The sequence below is a fragment of the Periplaneta americana genome, chromosome 2, assembly GCF_040183065.1.
Source record: "Periplaneta americana isolate PAMFEO1 chromosome 2, P.americana_PAMFEO1_priV1, whole genome shotgun sequence".
Taxonomy (NCBI): Eukaryota; Metazoa; Arthropoda; class Insecta; order Blattodea; family Blattidae; genus Periplaneta; species Periplaneta americana.
Genome location: NC_091118.1, coordinates 163,366,496 through 163,387,611, shown reverse-complemented (window position 1 = coordinate 163,387,611; position 21,116 = coordinate 163,366,496). Strand labels below are relative to the sequence as shown.

General features: G+C 37.0%; 1 protein-coding gene across 3 annotated transcripts in view; it reads right to left on the bottom strand.

Annotated features, from left to right (window-relative positions):
• The window catches only part of LOC138694744 (uncharacterized), a 235,332-nt gene that overhangs the window by 25,708 nt on the left and 188,508 nt on the right, over nucleotides 1-21,116 (bottom strand). For all 3 annotated transcript variants that reach the window (XM_069818757.1, XM_069818759.1, XM_069818758.1), the window contains 2 exons: nucleotides 8,746-9,024; nucleotides 5,870-6,056 (listed from right to left, as the gene is read on the bottom strand). In XM_069818757.1, coding sequence (XP_069674858.1) covers nucleotides 5,870-6,056; nucleotides 8,746-9,013 — 455 coding nt within the window. In that variant the 5' untranslated portion in view covers nucleotides 9,014-9,024. The remainder of the gene's footprint in view (nucleotides 1-5,869; nucleotides 6,057-8,745; nucleotides 9,025-21,116) is intronic.

The window sequence follows — 21,116 nt, the reverse complement described above, 5'->3', positions numbered from 1 at the left end:
AAAAATAGTTTCCTTCCCAGGCAGGGTTCGAACCACGAAAGTCTTGATTACCAGTCTATCGTGCTCTGGAGTGAACAAGGCTCTGAAATCAGGTACAAGGGTCGGTCCGGTTTTTTTGCCACTACTGTACATACTGATGATAGATGGTAACAATCCGATGTAACAACAATGATATCGACAGTTGCGCAACGACTTCACAGTTAAAGCGTTTACAAATAAAATAAAGACTGCCTCCGTGGTCTGTTGGTCAACATGCTGGCTTACAGATCAGGAGGTCCCGGGTTTGATTCCCGGGCTCGGCTCTCGGTGAATTTTTCTTGAAGAAGAAGAATTCCCTGGGTGTCTAGAGTCTGGAAATTTGTATGAATATGAGTGTGATTGTCAGTGTGCCGGGTTAATATTAACCAATCATCACAAATATAAAAGTACATCAGGACTGTCGCTGGGCAGTAACCTAAACACACGTTTCAGCGTCACATTGTTTACAAGTAACTCAATATGTTAGCATAACCATAAAGCATCTAATAGATGCCATAGAGTTACCAACAACGAAAAAAAAATAAAATCAATAACAATGCTTCTGTATTATGTAGGCAACAAAATTTTATAATACTAGTGAATTGCTATGAAGAAAACATGAAAAAATAGATTAAATCTACATAAACACTAAATAAAAGACTGGTATCAGTACTCTAGCACTTCTGCCACGCGATGATTATTTTTGTTTCCAGACGATCTCTACATTCATTTTCTGACTTTAATATTCTTTCGTTCATGGATTAAATTTCTTCCCGTTTCTTAAGTCTTGTTATGACCTAGTTTTTATCCCCTTATTATTGCACGTTAAAATGTTATTTCTGAAGGACATATCCTGCTCTGATTTTCACGTTTCATTATCTACCATTCAAATCCGTATACAGAGTATTGCCACGATTTTATGAAATTTCAAATGTGATATTACACTTCATATGTTCTTTTGATCTCGAAAATTTTATTACTGTGTTCTTATCACATGTATAAAAAAATTACAATCTGAATAGTTAATAAGAGCAGTCTGCTTTGAAACTTGATCTACAATTACTTTTATACTGCCTGATCTGATACTGAAAAAGTGGGTTAGAGCACACAGAATCTGTCTGTTCGTTCTTCTTGTACACAGACTTATAAACTGAACGGGATTTGCTCATATTGAGTTCAATTATTTATCCTGGAATTATACACAGGAAACACACAATGATGCTAATCTTCAAGAATTGTCAAGAATCGACACATGTCGGTAACTACTTTTATTACGCAGAAGAAACTTACAAGTGAAACGGGTGACTTAGTACTTAGAAGGAAGAAAAGAGTGTAGAGTCTACGCCCTGCAAAATAGAAAATTCTTAAACTGTAAATGTCTAATAAACTTTTGAATATTCGTATAAATGAGAGACTATAAAATAGGATTAAATTTAATTCTTTCATATTGAATGCTCTTCAGAATTTATTATAGTAAAACGCTTCTCAACAATGTAATTTAACCCATTGCTTTCGACTACATAACATTAATAAACACTACACATAAGACGCACTGCCCGACAGCAGATCCACTCCCACTAATTCATAAATTAATTCATAAATTAATTCGTATAAATTGGCGAAAAACAGCAAACAACATGTATACATAAATACATATATGCACAAAAGGACAATCAATAAGGTTCCAGATTGCCCTGAATGTAGGCAACACACAGGACATAAGAAACGGAGAAGTCGTCTCTAGAACTACAGAAACGCCTGGTATCTATACTAAATGCATCACTTGAAAGACGGAGAAGAAGTCTAGATATAAGGAGTATAAGAGATTCCAGAAAAAACCGCAATAGATCCTAGACATGTTTGCACAAAATCACGTGTAGAAGCTCAGTTCTGAAAGACAATCAGACGCTGTTTGATAGACTGACTCAACAGGCATGGAGGCAATGATCTTCAGTGACACGCACATGTATGTTTAACGTTGATATAAATACAAGTAAAGTGCGGAGAGGAATACGACAAGGATGCCCTTTATTATCTACCATGTTCAACATCTTCTTGGAGGATTTGGAGAAGAACTGTTTCCAGAACATGGAAGAAATGAAAGTAGGAGGAAGAAGAATAAAGTGCACAAGATTTGCTGATGATATGGCGTTGTTAGGAGAAGAGGAGACGATCTAAGGGATATACTACTGGACCTAAATTACAGCTGTGAGCAGTATGGAATGAAGATAAATGCAAACTATGAGTTGCCGGAAGAAAAATAAAGAAGGGAAACTTGCAAATTCTAAATGAGACAGTAGAGCAAGTGGACAGCTTCAAATACTTGGGGTGTACTATAAGCAGTAAGATGAGCTGCAGCCAGGAAGTCAAACGGAGGATAGTAATGGCAAAGGAAGCTTTTACTAGAAAAAGGAACATATTCTGCGAACCTCTGGAAAAGGAAGAGACTAGTGAAGTGCTTTGTATGGAGTGTAGCATTTTATGGGGCAGAAACACGGACATCACGACGAAAGGAAGAGAAGCCAATAGAAGCATTTGATATGTGGATATGGAGAAGAATGGAGTGTGTGAAATGGACAGACAATAAGAAACGAAGCTGTGTTGGAAAGAGCAGATGAAGAAAGAATGATGCTTAAACTGATAGAAAGAGAAAAAGGAATTGGTTGCGTCACTGGCTGAGAAGAAACTGCCTAATAAAGGATGCACTGGAAGGAAGGATGGACGGGAGAAAAGTTCGGGACAGAAGAAGATATTGGTTGATAGACGACATTAAGATAACTTATATGGATCATATGCGGAGACTAAGAGGAAGGCAGAAAATAGGAAAGATTGGAAAAAGTTGGGTTTACAGTGAAAGACCTGCCCTTGGGCAGAACATGTATGTAATGTATGTATGTATGTATGTATGTATGTATGTATGTATGTATGCATGTATGTATGTATGTGTGTATGTATGTAATCTTTACGTATTATAATTAAAATATTTGTTTATTTTTTATTCATCTTCTGACTTCCTTATAATAATGATATCATCTGCATACTCTAAAATAATAATAGGTTAATGTTTATTGATTTTTATTCTTATTGGGATTTCTACTGATTTCACTAGCGCAACATCTCGTCTAAAATCTAAACAAAAATGTTGACAGATTCCATCCTTGCAGAACAACTTGGTTCGTTCTTACAACTTCTTCAGCAGTTCTCACTTCTTTGTGACTATATATTTCCGTATTTTTGTATAAGCTTTTTACTACCTGCACTAGATACTTCGCAAATATTAGTTTTTAGCATGCCTCACTGTTTAATCCTATTACATCTGCCGAGCACATAGAAATTGAACTACAAAGCATTGGAAAAAATTTAAAACTAAGAAAAAGAGAATGTTCTAATTGGCAATATCAAAAGAATAACTTTTATAAAAGTCAGAAATGGAGCTACTTTAAAGCTTCACGAAATTAATATTGCTCCCGTTAAATAATATGAATTTACAGCATGTATTTTAACAACAACAAATGTCTACTACATAGTGAACATTGCCGTCATGTAGCGTTAGCCTCGTGAGTGATGTCCTAGCTTAAACGGCTATATATTATATGGGTTAGAGTACTGTCGCGTCTTGTTTCTCTCACGTATCGTGTTACTATGTAGCCACAAAGAAACGATTGGAAGAGCAAAAAATACACGACAAATTTGCAAAAATGCATATATATACACAAAAGCACAGAGAACGCTTTAGGGGTCGAAGAAACGTTGGTGGTTTTATGAAGAGATAAGACAAAACAGGTGTATGTTACAGTGGTGTCATAAAGCTGGATAGCACCTGTTCACCCGAACCGTTTGTTAAATTTGTCGCAGTTCGTAGAACTCGTTGGTAATGTTTTAAGTTCATAAATAGGTTCTTCACAGAAAGGAACATCATTAATTCAACACGAAATTCTATAGTATTTTTAATATTGCAGTAAATATAATATGACAATACAGCCCGAAGTACATAATATCAATTTATTACATTGCCATGATGGTCTAGTGGTTAGAACGCTGAACTTCTAATCCTGTGGACCCGGGTTCGATCCCCGGTGTATCTCCGATTTATAACTTGTGTTGGGCAACCCCGTGATCCAGGTAACACAGAGGTTTCCTTCTGGGAGCTTCAGTTCCCCTGTGGCATCCCAACATCTCCATCATCTCACCTCATCGCGGGTGTAGTGTAGACCAGCCTCCTATGGCGCACCCTGAGCAACGACTCTGTCGATAAATTGGTCTACACAACTGGCTTCATATGGGTGAATGACGAACAGTCAAGTAACCGCCATTAGTAAAAAAATATATATATATTATTACATTGTTGTTTCTTGCCCAAGTCTACAGCTATTTAGATGAGTATGATATATCGTCAGCGCTGAAACCAATCTGCGATTACTTTGGCAGTCGTCTACCCTTTCAATACTAGTCTAATACCACATGCACAACAATAAAATGCTGTATTGAAAAACATAATTTAAAGAAATAAATGAACTTTTAAGTACAAAATAAACTATTAAACCCAATAATTAGATACTGAGGTTTCCTCTTTTAATACCACAACAATATTTTATTTCACTTGAAAGAAATAACTTATTTTTTTATTAAGAGTATCGATATTGACAATACTGAATGCATTATTGGGCTGGTAGTGTTCAGTACCATTTAAGGTTATGTTTGAATCTGACGTCAGCATTTCTGGGCTTTTAATTACTCTACAGTCCAGGCCTGGACGTTAATACCTCATTTGAGATACTGCAGTCTACCCCTTAACTCCCCACCCTACATTCTCTGGACCGATACGAGTAGACCTGAAGGAAATCATTACTGAGTGACGGATTGTATAAGGCATGGATCATAGCTTTAGGCTCTCGCTGGTCGCCTAAAATCCACCACTGATGCACAGTGCTTTATATGTGTTCGTTTCTAAAGCGGTGAAATGGAAAAGACATGGGCGAGGATATCTCCTTTCCTTTTTCCTTCCCTTTGTGCCCAGGCTTGTCTATACAATTATGCAGTAGCATGTTTCGTCGCAGTTTTTCTTTATTTGTAGCTGCTTGTCATTACGTTGTTTAAGGTTTTTGATAATAAGTTACGAAATTTGCGGTTATTAGCGGACAGAAACGGTTGTTAAAGGTTAGAATGACACAACTGCGTATGTATATTAATACATGTTTTTATTAACCCTGGATTGCTCACCCTTTTTTGGACTCATTACTGCTCACCTGAGGTATGTCGTCACTACACGACTTTTCTCTCCTCCCTTCACTACAGGTACCGGTAATTCAAACTTTTATCGTCTTTGAATAGCACAAGCTATTATTAGATTATTAGACAAAACTACAGACGAAAATGGAGTCATTTAAGATGACGAGTCACCCCGGGGAGAATTGTACTTTACGACGTTTTATCAAATGCTATGTTATGGTTATCTAGCGTGAGTGAAATGAAGGTGATATGAGGCCAAGGTTTAGTGTCGAAAGTTACCTAGCGTTTGCTATTAATGAATTGAGGAAAAACCCCGGAAAAACCTCAACCAGGTAACTTGACCCAACCAGGATTTGAACCCGGGTCTGCTATTTCAAGGTCAGGCATGATAACCGTTACACCACAGCGGTGGGCTAATCCATGTTGTTTTTTATTATGGTGGTGGTGATGATGATGATGATGATGATGATGAAAACTGCATATTAAAATAATTTGCATTGAACTTTGAAATATATAAAAATATGTATAATATTAGAACGATATAAATTAAAAAGTAATTCATTCCCAGTGCAGAAGAACAATTCAATTAAATTTAAAATTCACGACGAAGCGTGTTGTTTACCTTGCTCCTGTGAGAGTACGCATGGCTTGGAAGACGAGGGCAGCGTGCAGGGAGCAGGCCACTCCCCACAGCACGGCGAGTGGGGCTGCTACTCGTACAGACGGCCCCAAAAACCGCAGAGAAGAATTGCTGCTGCACGTGGAAGGTTGGTAGCCGCCAAATCCTCTGCTCGTGTGGATGCTGAAAGCTGAAATCATCAGAAAAATTGATTTTATAATATAACTATTTTATGATGAATGACATATCATGGATACTTGAGCAAATGATTCGCAAAGCCTTCCTTTTTCATCGTAGATGAATTTCCACTGAATACGAATATCTTGTGATACGAGAAATTTAATTGTTTAATGAAAGGAACCTTCTTTTTGTTTAAAACTACAATGAAATGAGTTGTTTCCAGACGTTTCATAAATATTCACCTAAAAGTTGTAGAGTTGTTTGAAATAATATTCTGGAAAAAAGGTAGCAAATCGGAGGAAAAGGACAGTTTTGACAATAAACTCGACGGATTAGAAGTGGTTTTGAAACGGTAAAATCATATTTATCAGTGTAATGTTCTCCAACTGTGTGTAATTTCTTAATTAATTAATTAAATTAATTTATTTATTTTGCTAATAATTGCAACATAAATTATAATATAAACAGAAAAAACTTTAGCTCGCCCCTAAAAGAGTAGAACTCGTGCTCAGGGGCGGATTCCTGAATTGAAATTGAAATACAATTTGTCTTATGTCTACTACGCAATAAGAATATAATTATAAATTTAAATTTACAATTTTTATAAAATCCATAAACTTTTAAATTTAATAATGGAACTCTGTAATTCTACTTCTCTGTCTTAAATTTGTTAGAATGAGGAGTCCACTGCAAGAGGGTGCCACAAAATTCTGATGTCAAAATTTATGTTTTTTTAGGCAGCTCCTACCCTCTGTTTGCTCTTGTCCTAAACTATATAGATGTAACATTGCACCAGCCAATGCCAGAGCACTCTAATTCTTGGATACGATCCTTTTCATAATAGATTTATTTTTGTCACATTATGGTTAATATGGTATAGCTCCCTCTTCCAGTGGACTCCTCAATCATGGAAGTATACATTCTCGCCATTCCTCAAAACGAAGTGGCGGGTACTTTACTATTCGTCATTCACCATATGAAGCAACTATGTAGACCAATTTACCGACAGAGTCGTAGCTGAGGGTGCGCCATAAGAGACTGCTCTATGCCACACCCGCGATGAAATGAGATGTTGATGGAGATTTGTTGGGATGCGACAAGGGAACCGGAGCTCCTGGACATAATCATTGTGTTAATGTACATGGACTAGCCCAACATAAGTCATAAATCGGGAGTACTGCGGGGAGTAGTCAGCTGGTGCGGGTTGAGAATGCGCCTAACTGGTGGTTATGGTAATAGTTCTCAGAGACAGACGTAGCGATGGGCTTTGCCCTCTCCATTCAGAGTATTAACATGGATAAATATATAATAGGATGCGAAACTGCGGTCACCACCATCTGGCGGCGGGGGGCTGAAATAAGATGATCAACGCCCAACGTCGTAGGTGGTGAACATTAGAACTACGTGTTGGGTACATTACCCAGAGTTCTCTATTTATCCGTTCGAGATTTTGCTCGAAGAGACAAGATGGCAGACAGAAACTTGCTAATAAGTGAACATAAAGTGATACTACGTGTGTATAAGCAGTGTATGTTAAACAGTGATGTTTATGGACGTTGTAAAAATAGTGTTGTTGAATGTCTTGTAAAGTAATAGTAATATAATAAATTGAACTATCTAAGTAGTTCTTGCAGACTTTTCCATTGCGCTGTACAATAAATACCCAAAGAATACAATCCCAATTATCTAACCGTTTGCTTTATTTTTTGTCTCTGTCTGGTTATATTTTAATTGGGTAGTGTAAAACAGATCGTCTCTTTTATCTTCCTGTTGGCTCCGGTAAGAATTTTCAGTAGAAGATGCTGTGAGGAATAAAAATGTAAATGTTTTATTTTAAATTGGGTTAGTTTTAAATATCGATGAGGGTGGGAGAGAATACTTTCTGCACAGTATAACATTTTCGTCACCAGGTGCGCTGCTAAATGCATGGAGTAATTAGTCACTCTTTTCGCTACTTGGTGCGCTGCTAGATGTAATAACGCCCCTCCTCCCAACAGGTGGCAGCAAGATCAATTTCTACAACAGCGCCTCTAGAATGTGTTACGGGAAACTCAGTAAGTTTCGCATCCTATTATATATTCATCCATGGTATTACCTATATGCCATTCCCCATATATATTCCCCTTTTCTTGTAAACGACGTATGCCCTAGTTCAGAACCTATGAATTGTCTATTAAATGTACGAGGTCACTCAATTAGTCGCAATTTGAAAGGACAGGGACCTCTCAAATTGCAGATTTAGATTTCACGGCGCTTCTTGACGGCCTTCACTTGCCTTATCATCGAACAACAGATGACAGAGTCTTCACGACTCCACTTGCACTGCGAAATGGCTAAGCCCCTTTCAATGTGCAAAATAACACATGCCCTCCTAACGGAAAACACCAGCCATCTCCTCCTCGACCCGTCCCGTGATCCCTTGATCACATTTCAGTCCCCCTCGCGTATGTGGTACCTAAGAGGTTACGTCCATTTTCGGTCATCCCCTTCAAAATTTTCTAGAGCTCCTTCAGTGGAGCAACGTAACCCGGAGTGAGACTAGTGGCCAACAGGCTTGGAGCTCACATATTTAGTTTCGTACAGCCCCCAACCCCTTGCAAGGACGTTATGCATACCTTAAAATTTTTCCTCCCAATTATCCCCTTTCGATTTTTCGAATAAAGGAAGTTATCTATGGGATGATGTTGACTTTGTCGTACCTGCAGCGAGTACGGTGGCGCACCCCGCCGGCACCGCGAGCGCCAGGTTGAGTTCGCCGCGCTCCTCGATGAAGGCCACGGTGCCCATGACCAGCGCGGAGATGCCGCACACCACCTGCAGCACGCGCAGCCTCAGCACCACGGCGAACGGGTACACCCCGGCGCCCGAGCCGCCGGCGCCGTTGTTAGGGTGGTCGTCGCTCGTCCGCGTGTCCGTCACTGTGATTTCGCTGGACAGGGGACATACAGACTCCTTCCTGTAGCTCATCTCCTCAGAACCTGCAACAAACATGAATTGATAGATACTATTTTCACTATGAGATGACCGTTTTCAGAGGAGATAATCATTGTTTTCACTGTTAGTGTGGCTATCGACGGAATTCTGAGGAGTAAGAGACGAAGATTCTAACACAGCCCTGTGGATAAAGGAGAAGGAAAAAAGGTAACGAGATGGGGGGGCTTTACCACTTTAGAAACGAACACACAGTAAAGTACTGTGCATCAGTGGTGGGTTTTAGGCGACCAGCGGGAGCCGAAGCTATGATGCATGCTTTATACAGGGTGTTAAAAAAGTATCCAATATATTAGGAGGTGATAGTATGCATCAAAATAAGAAAAAAAAGTTTAATAAACATGGGTTCTACAACACATACTTTCTGAAATCTGAACACTTGTTCATAGGAGGTGTTCAATGTGACGTCCATTTATGGCAATGCATTTTTCTGTCCTATAATACAGCAGGCTACTAGATAATCATACCGTAGTTGACACACCTGGCATGGAATACTGATACGTCGCAAGGAATAGTGAAAAGAAAATTTTGGTTGCGGATATGAGCGGTGTTCAACAGAGATGGTGTTGTGAATTTTCGTAATCAGCATGTGTAGACTGATGAAAATTCCCATGCACTTGAAGAAACAAGGCATCAGCACCGATTCTCAATCAACGTATGGGAAGGCGTTCTTGGCGATAGATTAAAGGCCATACGTGCTACCACAGAGATTCACTGGGGATCGTTATCAGGATTTTCTAATTAACGTATTGCCTCTACCTTGCTGGAGTATGTGCCAGATCAACAAAGACTACAGATGTGGTTCATGCATGATGGCACATCAGCACATTTTCTCCGCAATGAGCGTGAACACCTGACGCTGATATTTCAGGATCTCTGTATTAATTGGGGAGGCCTCACACCTTGGCCTGCTCGTTCCTCAAATCTTAATCCCCTAGACTTTTGGTTATCAAGAACAACCAGGTTAGTTTCAAAGAGTGCGTGATTCCTTACGCCGAAGGGCAGAGGAATGCATTACCGTGAATGGATGTCACATTGAGCACCTCCTATGAACAAGTGTTCAGATCTCACAAAGTATGTGTTGTAGGACCCATGTTTATTAGGCATTTTTTCTTGTTTTGATGCATACTAGCATCTCCTAAAATATTGAATACTTTTTCTTAACACTCTGTATAATCCGTCACTTAGCAAAGATAGCCTTCAGTCCGATACATGACTGTCTCTGCCGGGGAATATGGAGTGGGGAGTTAAGGGGTAGTCTGCATACCTCAACTGAGCTATTTACGCCCAAACCTGTTCTAACATATCATGATACTTTGTACAGCTCTTATAACAGACCAGCGATATGCTGGAATGGCGTCTATACAGAGTGGAAGTGAAATAATCCTGCATATTGAAGGGTACGATAGAGTACATTTAATTGAATAGAAAACCTATGAGTGTATTACGTTTCGTGATTAAATTCATGTTTAATTACAAAATTAAGCTGGAAGTTTCAGCAGTCTGGCAACATCGCCGCTAACACACTGCTCTTTCTTCCCATAATACAGATGTAACAGTCCAACGAACTCAGGTCTGTCTCTCTGGGTGAACTATCTCCCACCACCATCTCCGATTATAACGTTGCTGTCTGCTCGCATCGTTCAGTGGCTTGAAATTAGAGATTTTTAAATTAAATTTACACGAAGACCGTCCACGCTATTGAAATGCGCCAGAGGGATAAAATGATTCTTTATTAGATTTTTTATCGATATGGACAAAAATCAGGATCCTAATCGCAATAGTGACCGAATAAGAGGTTGTTAAAAATTAAAAAAAAAAAAAAAAAAAAAATCTAAGAAAATTGTGAACTTTCAACCATTATGGTATTACTATCTTTTGTTACGTATATGAGCTATTCGCTCTGAAAATCTGCACGTTATTTCACTTCCACGATTCTTTATTGGTATCACTTATGATGAAGTTCCAATACTATCTTTGGACAATTGACTAAATAACATATCCAGCCCCTCCCATTTATTCATTCATTCATTCATTCATTCATTCATTCATTCATTCATTCATTCATTCATTCATTCATTCATTCATCTGTCCGTCCTTTCGCCCATGCAGTTATCCTTCCACCCGCTTATTCATCCATCCACACAGCATTTCACTCACTCACATAAATACATATCCATTGGTAATTCGTAATTCAAAATCGTTCTTATTACGATACAGAGAGCAAAGCAAAACTACTGCAGAATACAATTTCCTTTTTGTAGAAATCAAAACTACAAATTGCAAACATTTCACGGATCAACTAGCACGTTGCATCTAAAATTAATACCGACTCCTAAGTATTCATGCGTGAAACACTGGAATGAGATGAAATGAAGACTGGACATAAAAAAGCTGTAAATGCCAAAGAGAGAAACCATAGAAAACAGAGCTTTCTTCTGCGACTAGTAATGTAATATCATACATCTTGCACATCTATGGAAGAAGCTAGGCTCTAAATAAAATTACAATGGGACTTATCCTCTTTTCTTAGGAGATTAAGCCAGGGACATAGATTCTATTTTATGTCCAGTCTTCAAATGTTATAAAATGAAATAAAACACGGAGTTGTTGCAAGTACTTGCATAATTTATAATGCAGAATATCACACGAGGCTTCAATTGCCGGGCATACAATGTTAACATTTTATTCTTAATAAACTTGTGCCTTTATACGTACTCGGAGTACTAATATTATGTGTACAACATGTGGCTGTCATGCCTATCAAAAAAGTTTAAATAATTTGTACAGTTATCCAAAGAAAGATTGAGTGTTGGAATATTATAAACTCCAGATACAAGACAAGCACATGATCGAACTCCCAGAGCACAGACACACAAGGTAACTCATAATTGAGTTATTTAAATTCAGTCTATTTGGTTTCTTGTTGGAACTCGTTCCGAAACTTACTTGAAAAACTATTAAATGTGAAACTGATTTTCTTTTCTATTGAAACGATACAGATATCAAAGCGGTAGATAGGTAGCTAAACGAAAGAAATTCTTAAGTTTATATTTTGTTTGTAATGATAACCAGAGCTAGGAAATTGGTACCAAAACTGTTAAGTTGTGTGAGCTTGGACTATATCTCTACCAAATGAAAAACATTAACGCAACTCTCAAATCAGTGAAACAGAACGACAAACACGTACAACCGGGTGGTAACAAAACATGTGCTTCAATCGTTCACAGCCTTAGAAAAAGAAAATAATAAGCGAATAATATAAAAAAATAATAATTTGTATTTATAAACTTCGTAACTCCCAATCTAAAATAATTTACACATACATATAAAAATAACATACAAAGTACCTATATAATTACGATTCTAGCCTCATTATAACAAGTAACAATGAAAGTTTTCATTGTACCAATGGAAATACTCCTTTTATGTTTAGAAAAAATAAAAACAATACTTGAACTCTGAAAATATTCGTTCTACGTCACTAGGCGTTACTAAACAAATCTGAAATATGATACAGTATTTCTTACTATCACCAGGTGAAAACTAATTTGTGAATCTAATAGTGTATCTCTTATGTGGCAGATATATTATTAAACCCATAATATTGTTTTCAAGAAAATTTTTCATTTCTATTGTAACGACAGATAGGAAGTTCGTATCGTAATTCCGATGTTGAACTTGGACTGTTATGCAACCGAATGCATAGCAGCACGATCTGTCAACATTTAACGAAGAATAATCCGGGAAAAAAATAAATAATTGAAGACTCCACTGCAAGAATGATGGATGTCATTTGGAATACATTTTGCAGGAGAAGCAATTGAAAGTTTGAAATGCTTAGCATTCAAAGCTTAACTGTGATTTTCCGATCATTATTGGACAATGACTATCAGTGTTAATGCCATGTAACTCTCTATGTACATTCTATATGTCTTAAGCTATGCATTGACAGTCTTGGTTCATTTTCGACAAGAAAGTGACATCCATCATTCTTACAGTGGACTCTTCACTTATAATACACACTCTTGTTTGCATAATTATTTAATAACAGATGGGTTTACTTTTTTTAAATCGTGCATAATATTAACATTAAATAAATAATAAAATAACAACAGAACTTTGTTCAGAACTTAAAATATTAACATAAATTAACAATATTCTTCAAACTATTCACGACTCTACACAGATCCTCAGAATGCCACTATGCGTTGTTTATGTGAACATACTGTGTATCGACTGTAGTGAGCGGGAGCAGAGCGAGACGCTGGTGAGATCTCTACTCCTCGCTGTAATCAACTGAAATCTGTTGTTTTGGTACGAACTTCCTATCTGTGATGATAGCAAAGAAAATGAACTGATCAGATATGATTTATTTTACTTTTGTTATTATTATTGCCGTCCCAATCATAAATGACACTTAGAAAACTTTCAATTTATGGCTTTATGGCCACCGAAACGAGATGGAGAGATAAGCATTTATTCAGTCTTTTGGTCTCACCGCAAGCAGGTGCCGTTCCAAAATGCTGTCAAAGAATATTATCTTGTGAATAGCACTATAGCACATAGACTATCCGTCACCAAGAGTCGGCTCATCCTTTGTGGAAGATTAGTTACAATATTACAAAGTTACACTTGAATACACTTTCATGCGAACTTTTCAATACATAATCCAAGTAATCCATATAAATGTAATTTTACAAAGTATTAACATTTTAATAAAATCCGTTAATAAATATTCTATGCCCATCGCAATTCGAAATATTTCACATTTAATATTGATCCAACAGCTACAGTAGATAGTGAACTTATGTAGACATTGTACTAATGAAATTAAAATTTGCAGTAGGGCCTACCTTTCTTTTTTACTTGGTTATTTAACGACGCTGTATCAACCACTAGATTATTTAGCGTCGATGGGTTTGGTGATAGCGAGATGCTATTTGGCGAAATGAAGCCAAGGATTCGCCACAGATTACCTGACATTCACCTTACGGTTGGGGAGAACCTCGAAATAAGTCACCCAGGTAATCAGCTCAAGCGGAGATCGAACCCGCGCTCGCAGTACCTTCGTTCACTTCAAGAATTAGATCAGCGTTTCTCAAACTATGGTCCGCGGACCACCTGTGGTCCTCGAGGTCTGCCCTTGTGGTCCTTCAAAAAAGACAGAAGAGAAAATAAAATTCGAACGAATTGCATATCACACTGTAACTTAAAATCTCAGAGTTTGGAAATGACACATGGCAATCGAATTTCACTTTTTCTCCCAGTACTAACATTTTATGAAGTTTATTACCCCATCCGTCTATCGACTTCCCACTCTACTCTCAGTAACAAAAGAGGGATTTAAAGCACTATATACGTGGTGTTTTCGACATCTTTTCCCTGCACATCTGGCGCCGCGCCTATAACCCAGCCAGGGACCACCCGAATTCATAACAGAGGATCAAAGTACCGAATCATAATTCAATTTTAAAATATAAGTATGCTGGTATTAAATTATGCTACGAAAATGATAAATTTGCTTTCGAAGGGAACAAGAGTAAGGTGGTCCGCGGAACGTTCTGACTTTAAAAAGTGGTCCCCACTTAAGAAAAGTTCGAGAAACGCTGAATTAGATTATTTCGCTGTGCTGTCCACACGACCAGCAAGGCTCGTAATATGTGCCTCTGAAGGTTGGTTCAAGCTATTTACCCTTTCCTTTACCGCGTTGGAGTGTCAGTCAGTAGGAAAATAGTGGATTAAACAAAAAGTTAAACAGAAGGGGGGAAGAATGATTTTCTTCAGTAATTATTCATTCACATTTTAAGTGTAGTCATAATATTTTGATTAACGGTCCAACACTTTGTAAAGCAAGATCAAAATATTTTCCACAGCGACTGAAATAAAAAAGAACGTTTAATTCTCTTTCATTATCCAAGCAGTGAGCTAAGAAAATGGTTTCTCCATTTAACGGAAGTCCAACAGATTTTGTCACAAGTTAGCAGGAACTGCAAAGGAACACAAAAGTGTAATTACCCCCTATTCCTTATCCTTCAGCTCTTCGCTGCGGGGTGAATGGAACAAAGATGCGGATGTCTCTTCTCTCTTTAGGACCATTAGCTTCCAGATCACGACGGAAACGTCTGGAGATTAAATTCAGCCCCTCGTAACATCGCGAGTACTACATATTTTGCACTATTCTCTAATTTTCTTTTCTAGAGATCCCTCTCTAACTGAAATATTCACAGCTGAAGTATTCGTTATGGCAGAGAGAAAAAAAGGGGAACTGTTCATTCAGTTTGTAAATGTAGTAAAGAGGATAAATGATTTGAAGACGGGTTGAATACAGAGTGAATACATTGAATGTTTACAGCATTTTACGCTTTATGAGAATAATTCAGAAATATTTTTTTTTTATAGAAAGATGAGTCCTTTTATTTTCTCAAGTGAATCGAAACGTATGTCGTGTCGAGACTTTGGATCACTTGACGTGTTGGACCGACCGTGATGCACGAGAAGAAAAATATTCCTTTAATATCCGGTGCTTGTAAAACAGAATCTTGTAAAAGCGTATTTCAAATTCACCAAGTACTGACTCTTCCTTGCGTATATATATAAATATACAGGGACATCATTTTATTTTTACTTCAATTTTTATTGTACCTGAGTTTTTTAATGTACTTCACTCCCACCCCTTCTACTAAGGAAGTTCCAACTCCACACGGAACCAAGACCGCAGATAGTAAGCAGTACTGAGTTACTGAGTATAGTACGTTCCAGAAATATGTTCGCGTTTTCCAGTGACGAAAGAGCTTTCAATATTGAATCATATTTTCGCACAGGTACTGTCCGTTTGCCTACGTCGCATCCCGATTTCCCCCACATGCTTTTGCTCGCCCCTCTGTAAAAGCTGGGCTGTCTTAGCTCTTTTCTGAAAACATTAATTTCTCTTAGGAATTGGACGTTTACGTAATATTATACAGCTGTTTAATTTAACTTAAATAAAAGGGCCTCGTTAAGTAATTAACTGTCACGTGATTTCCTCCCTTTCTACAATCCTGCGGCGTAACCACTTGGACGGACAGTAGATAGCATGTCTGAGTAATTTTATATTTTCGGGTCGGGCAGAAGTGAAGATTGAATTTACAGTACGTAGAGTAGGTACAGAATTATTTCAACATGAGTTACTAGTACGAAGGACGAAACTGGCAATTGGAATTAGATGCAATAGTCTATAGTGCGATAATATGCACAAAAGAACTGAAGCCTGTATCGAAATGAACGGCCACCATTTTCAAAATTGTGTTTAAATATTCATATTATGATTATTTTTAAATTTAACTTCTTTCTCTGTATTGTACGCTAATGTGCTGTAGACAGTATACACTGCACAATGAATACGTTCGCATGGATAACTCACTTCGTAAGTAAAAACACTTATTCTTAATACAGTACTGTACTTTGATTAAAGAAAAACCTAATGAAAATTATCAAACTCAAAATCGCGATATTTCCTAGTTTACGTAAATGGATGAACTACTTTTCTTCCATCCTATACCTAGTAGAGTGATTTGCGTTTTACGCCAGTATCATCGAACTCCAGTCTTGGAGGGGGGAGCAAGCGGTGTTTCCGGTTCTCTAAAGGTATAGACAGGTTAATATTAAAAATGTTAGTAAAAATAAAATGATGTCCCTGTGCATATATCTACTTTTTCTAACGAGTTCGCCGAGTTAGCTCTGTGGTAGCGTGTCTGCCTCTAGACTAGCCGGCCCGGGTTCGATTCCTGGCATTCCTATCTTGGGACTAGGAGAGATGGCGGTGCACAATTCTAACCACTAGTTTGTGCACCAATGTGCCTGGATTAAATCCCAATATGAAGAGAAGGCATATGTCACTGTTGATAGTGATTCGTCAGTGGGAACGTTAAACCTGGCCTGGCCTGGCGGCCCCCTTGGTGCTATTCGACAGAAGTAGGCTACGTGCCGGCATCGGGTTTCCACTTCTCCCTTCCTCATCTTCATCATCATCATCACTCATTCCCTACACTACACTTACACGAACACTTACACATACACTCACCCTAGTAGGCCTACACGACATAACTCTCCACAGATACACATCATGTACAGTGTGATCCGCCGAAGTGGTGTACAACTAGAAAATGGGTCACAGTTCTGCCATCTATCCGCAGCATGCGGAAGCCTAGTCACGCAAGTGAAGTGGGAGGGCATTGGAAAAACACACACACACAAAATTTTTTCTAATGATGTCCCATGTAGATCATTAAGATAAGATAAAAGAAATGGGTTTGTAGAAATATAGAAATATTTCTTAATCTTCTCCAGTTAGTTTGAAGTAACTTTGTCTGTAACTATGAAAAATTCATTTGCAGAACGAAAAGTTAAACTTGTTCGGATCAAATTTTTGCATATTTAAAGGACAAAACTAAAATTATTTCAATAATATGTTATCATAATAAACTGCTCTCTTAAACTGACTGAGGATATTGGGAATTCAATCAAAACATGCTAAGAAATGTTTCACATGAAACAATTTTGATCTAAAAAAGAAACAAAAAACTAGAAAAATTGTATTAAATGTTTTTTGTTTTAAATACCTCAAAGAATACCCCCCCCCCCGAAATTAATGACATTACTTACGGTTGACTCTGTATAATAGAGACCCTGAAAATACCCTATGAACGTGTCTTTCTCTCCGTACATCATGATCTGAGAATGAGTGGCTGATGCTGATTGTTTTTCTTAGTCCTAAATAGTTGTCTCTGGAAAGTTATAGTATGGTTTCTTAAATATTACCAATTGAGGTCTATTTTTTACTCTCGCACAATTTCTCAAGTATTTTTCTTGGCCCTCAAAAGGACAGTCAGCAATGTTTAGGTATGTTGGTATTAATAACCTCGTTAGTCTTTAGCTTAGCCCTCAAAAGACAAATATTTATTACTACTCAATGTGGTTTCTGGTTAAAGAAAAATAAGTTCTTCTTCAGAAGACCCACAAATTTTTCTGGCCTTTTAAAAGAGTCGGCATAATACTGTATGGTAAATAAGGGTCTTTTTTCCTCCCTTAGCTTTGTATAGTCTACATTTACTTTGTTCTCAGAAGGGCCGACGATAGGTTCGAGCGAGACTTCTGACTGCCTCTTACAAAGCTTATCTCCCTTATTACGTCTTTTCTCCTTATTTTCGTGGTCCTTGAAAGGGCATTCATGAATAATTCTGAAAGCTAAATAATGGCGAATCTTCTTCCTTCATCTCCATCCCTGCTCATCATTATACGCATATTGAATTTTATGTCCACTTCTGCAGAATAGCTTTTGATAACGTATCCAACAGACTGGTTCTCCTCTTCTTGTCCTTTTTATTACGGAGCCGCTATCTAGCTTCGAAACGTATAACGTACCTAAATCTATGGCACGTTGCGAAAACCGAAAAATTTCACTCCATTTAGTCATTCATTCATTTACTCACTCCATTTAGTCATTCGTTCCACACAAGTCATGGAAATACTAGTTATAGCCTATGCGTTATGTATATACATGAATATCAAATAGGTAAGATACTTTGTGCGAGATCGTGCGTATTTGCTTGGTTTCCGCACAAAACCAATCCGCGGAAAGTCTAAAATTCCACATTCAGTATTCCCAACCTAACACACATAACAATTTCCCTTTTCTTACCGCTTAAGTGTCATATTGATTTTACTGCCTTAGGCTTGTAACATATTATTTTTAGAGACGTTCAATATAGTAATAATTATAAATTGGAAACTTACCAATGCAATTTCACCTAAATTGCACTGTTAATTATTGTTTTTAAATATTGCAAAAATTAAGTAAACTCTACAACTCCACTAAAATTACTGCATTCATGATGCAAGTAACATTAAGGAAGCCGTGAAAAAATCAACAAGATTCCAGACTTATAATAGACTGGGGGGAAAAAAAGAGAGACGTATATCACGGCCTGCTGGAGTATAGTAAACACAGAAAACATTTTAAAGCAACAATGTTGAAGATAGATATTTTTGTTTTGAAAATTTGCCGTCATTGAACAGAAACCAAGATGGAGATTTCATTGCAACTAATTAGAAATTCCTCTTTCAGGTATGTAATAAACGATCTTCGCACACAATAGTGTACGATACACGAACGGTATGTTTTCTTTCAATTCTCGGAAATTAAAAAAGCTCAACTACGTTTCGCTTTTTCACACTTTTCCTCGTACATGAAAACTTCAACATACAGCTCTTGTAACGCATATTACTATTACAGTAGATACAGTGTTACAGAAAGTCTACATATTTCAATTAATTTTATTTTGTATTGTTTTCTTTTGTTTTTTATTCCTTTCCCTTTGCCTTTTCTTTCTTTTTCTTTTCCTTTTTCCTTTTCTTTCCTTGTTCTTTTCTTTCCTTTTCATTTTTTTCCTTTTCTTTTCCTTTCCTTTACCTTTCTTTTTCCTTTCCTTTCCTTTCCTTTCCTTTCCTTTCCTTTCCTTTCCTTTCCTTTCCTTTCCTTTCCTTTCCTTTCCTTTCCTTTCCTTTCCTTTCCTTTTTTATTTCGATTAAAGGCGTTTCACGCAAACTTTGGGTTTTAAGTCCTCTGTAATTTTTTTATTGGTCCTAAAAAGTGTGACTTTTAAAAGATATTAGATATTTTACAGTTGTTAATTCTACATTTTCATATAAATCATTGCGAATATCTATCTGTTTATAACCTACAGTCGTTTGATTATGTTGCAGTCTATAATAAAATTGGAAGAGGTAAAGCAAAATGTTACAGGTCAAAATGCGTTTGTAATAAAACGAATGAAATGCTAAACATCACAAGCAGTGTTGCCAATTTAGCGGTTTTCCCGCTAAATCTAGCTTTTTTGAATAACCGTCTCGCGGATAAAATTATATTGTCCCGCTTAGCGGGAATACTAGCGGTTTTTAATCTTTAAAGCTTCTGAAATTAAATTCATATTAGCATTATAAGGGGCGTTCATAATTACATTTAATTCGTTCAGTGTGTGTTTTGTGAAATAATGGATGTGTTAATGTAGTGATAATTCCATATTATAACTTATGTTACCGTTAAAACCCGAAATCCGCCAAAACCAGTTTCAACTAGTAAAAACTAGTTTAAGCAAATAAAGATAGATAGAAAGTGAGTTTTCGTATGATCTAGAATCAATGTAAGGTTAGATTCGTTTTTTTTAGGTTTTTGTTTGGTAAAACGCTAAAAAAAACCTAGGCTATAGAAGCCAAACCTAACCTGTCATTGATTCTAGATCTTACGAAAATTCGCTATCTATATTTTCAAACTAGTTTTTATTAGTTAAAACTGGTTTTGTCGGATTTTGGGTTTTAACGGTAACATATATAGTGCAATAAGAATTTAAATATGTTGTGTCTGTGATAAAAGTGTTCAAAATTGCTTTATAGCGCCACAGTGGCAATGATAATAGTGTGCAATATTCGTTACATTGGCGAGTGGATGCTTTATCATGATCATTATTATTATTATTATTATTATTATTATTATTATTATTATTATTATTATTATTATTATTATTATTATTATTATTATTATTATTATTGAACAATAAGTAGGTACATTAAAATCTAGAGATATTTGTTAGAAAATCGCGGGTTTTCGAAAGTCATCTAGCGGGATTATACGAACATCTGTTGGCAACACTGATCACAAGCCATACAAGGAGATTAAGGACTGTTAAGAAAAGAAGTAGAGATTTGTATATTTTCTATATTTCAGCTACTGAAACTGAATGTTACAACACGTGGTAACTTATTCAATGTCCTCCCTGTGGCTGATACGATTAAGGAAACGAGAAGGTCTCAGTCGTTAAAAGCAGTGATACCTTAAAATGCATTCGCGGTTGCTACTACATTCAGCGAATCGTCATCTCTTTTATAAAATTCTGCAAATGGATTTTTATAACCTTGTATACATTTCATATAATACATTCTTTATACATTCCAACGGTATACAGGTTGAGTGTGTTCATTCAGTTTTCATGAATTGAAAGTAGAATTTTGGTAGTTGAGCTCTCCGCCCACATGTTACATGCAT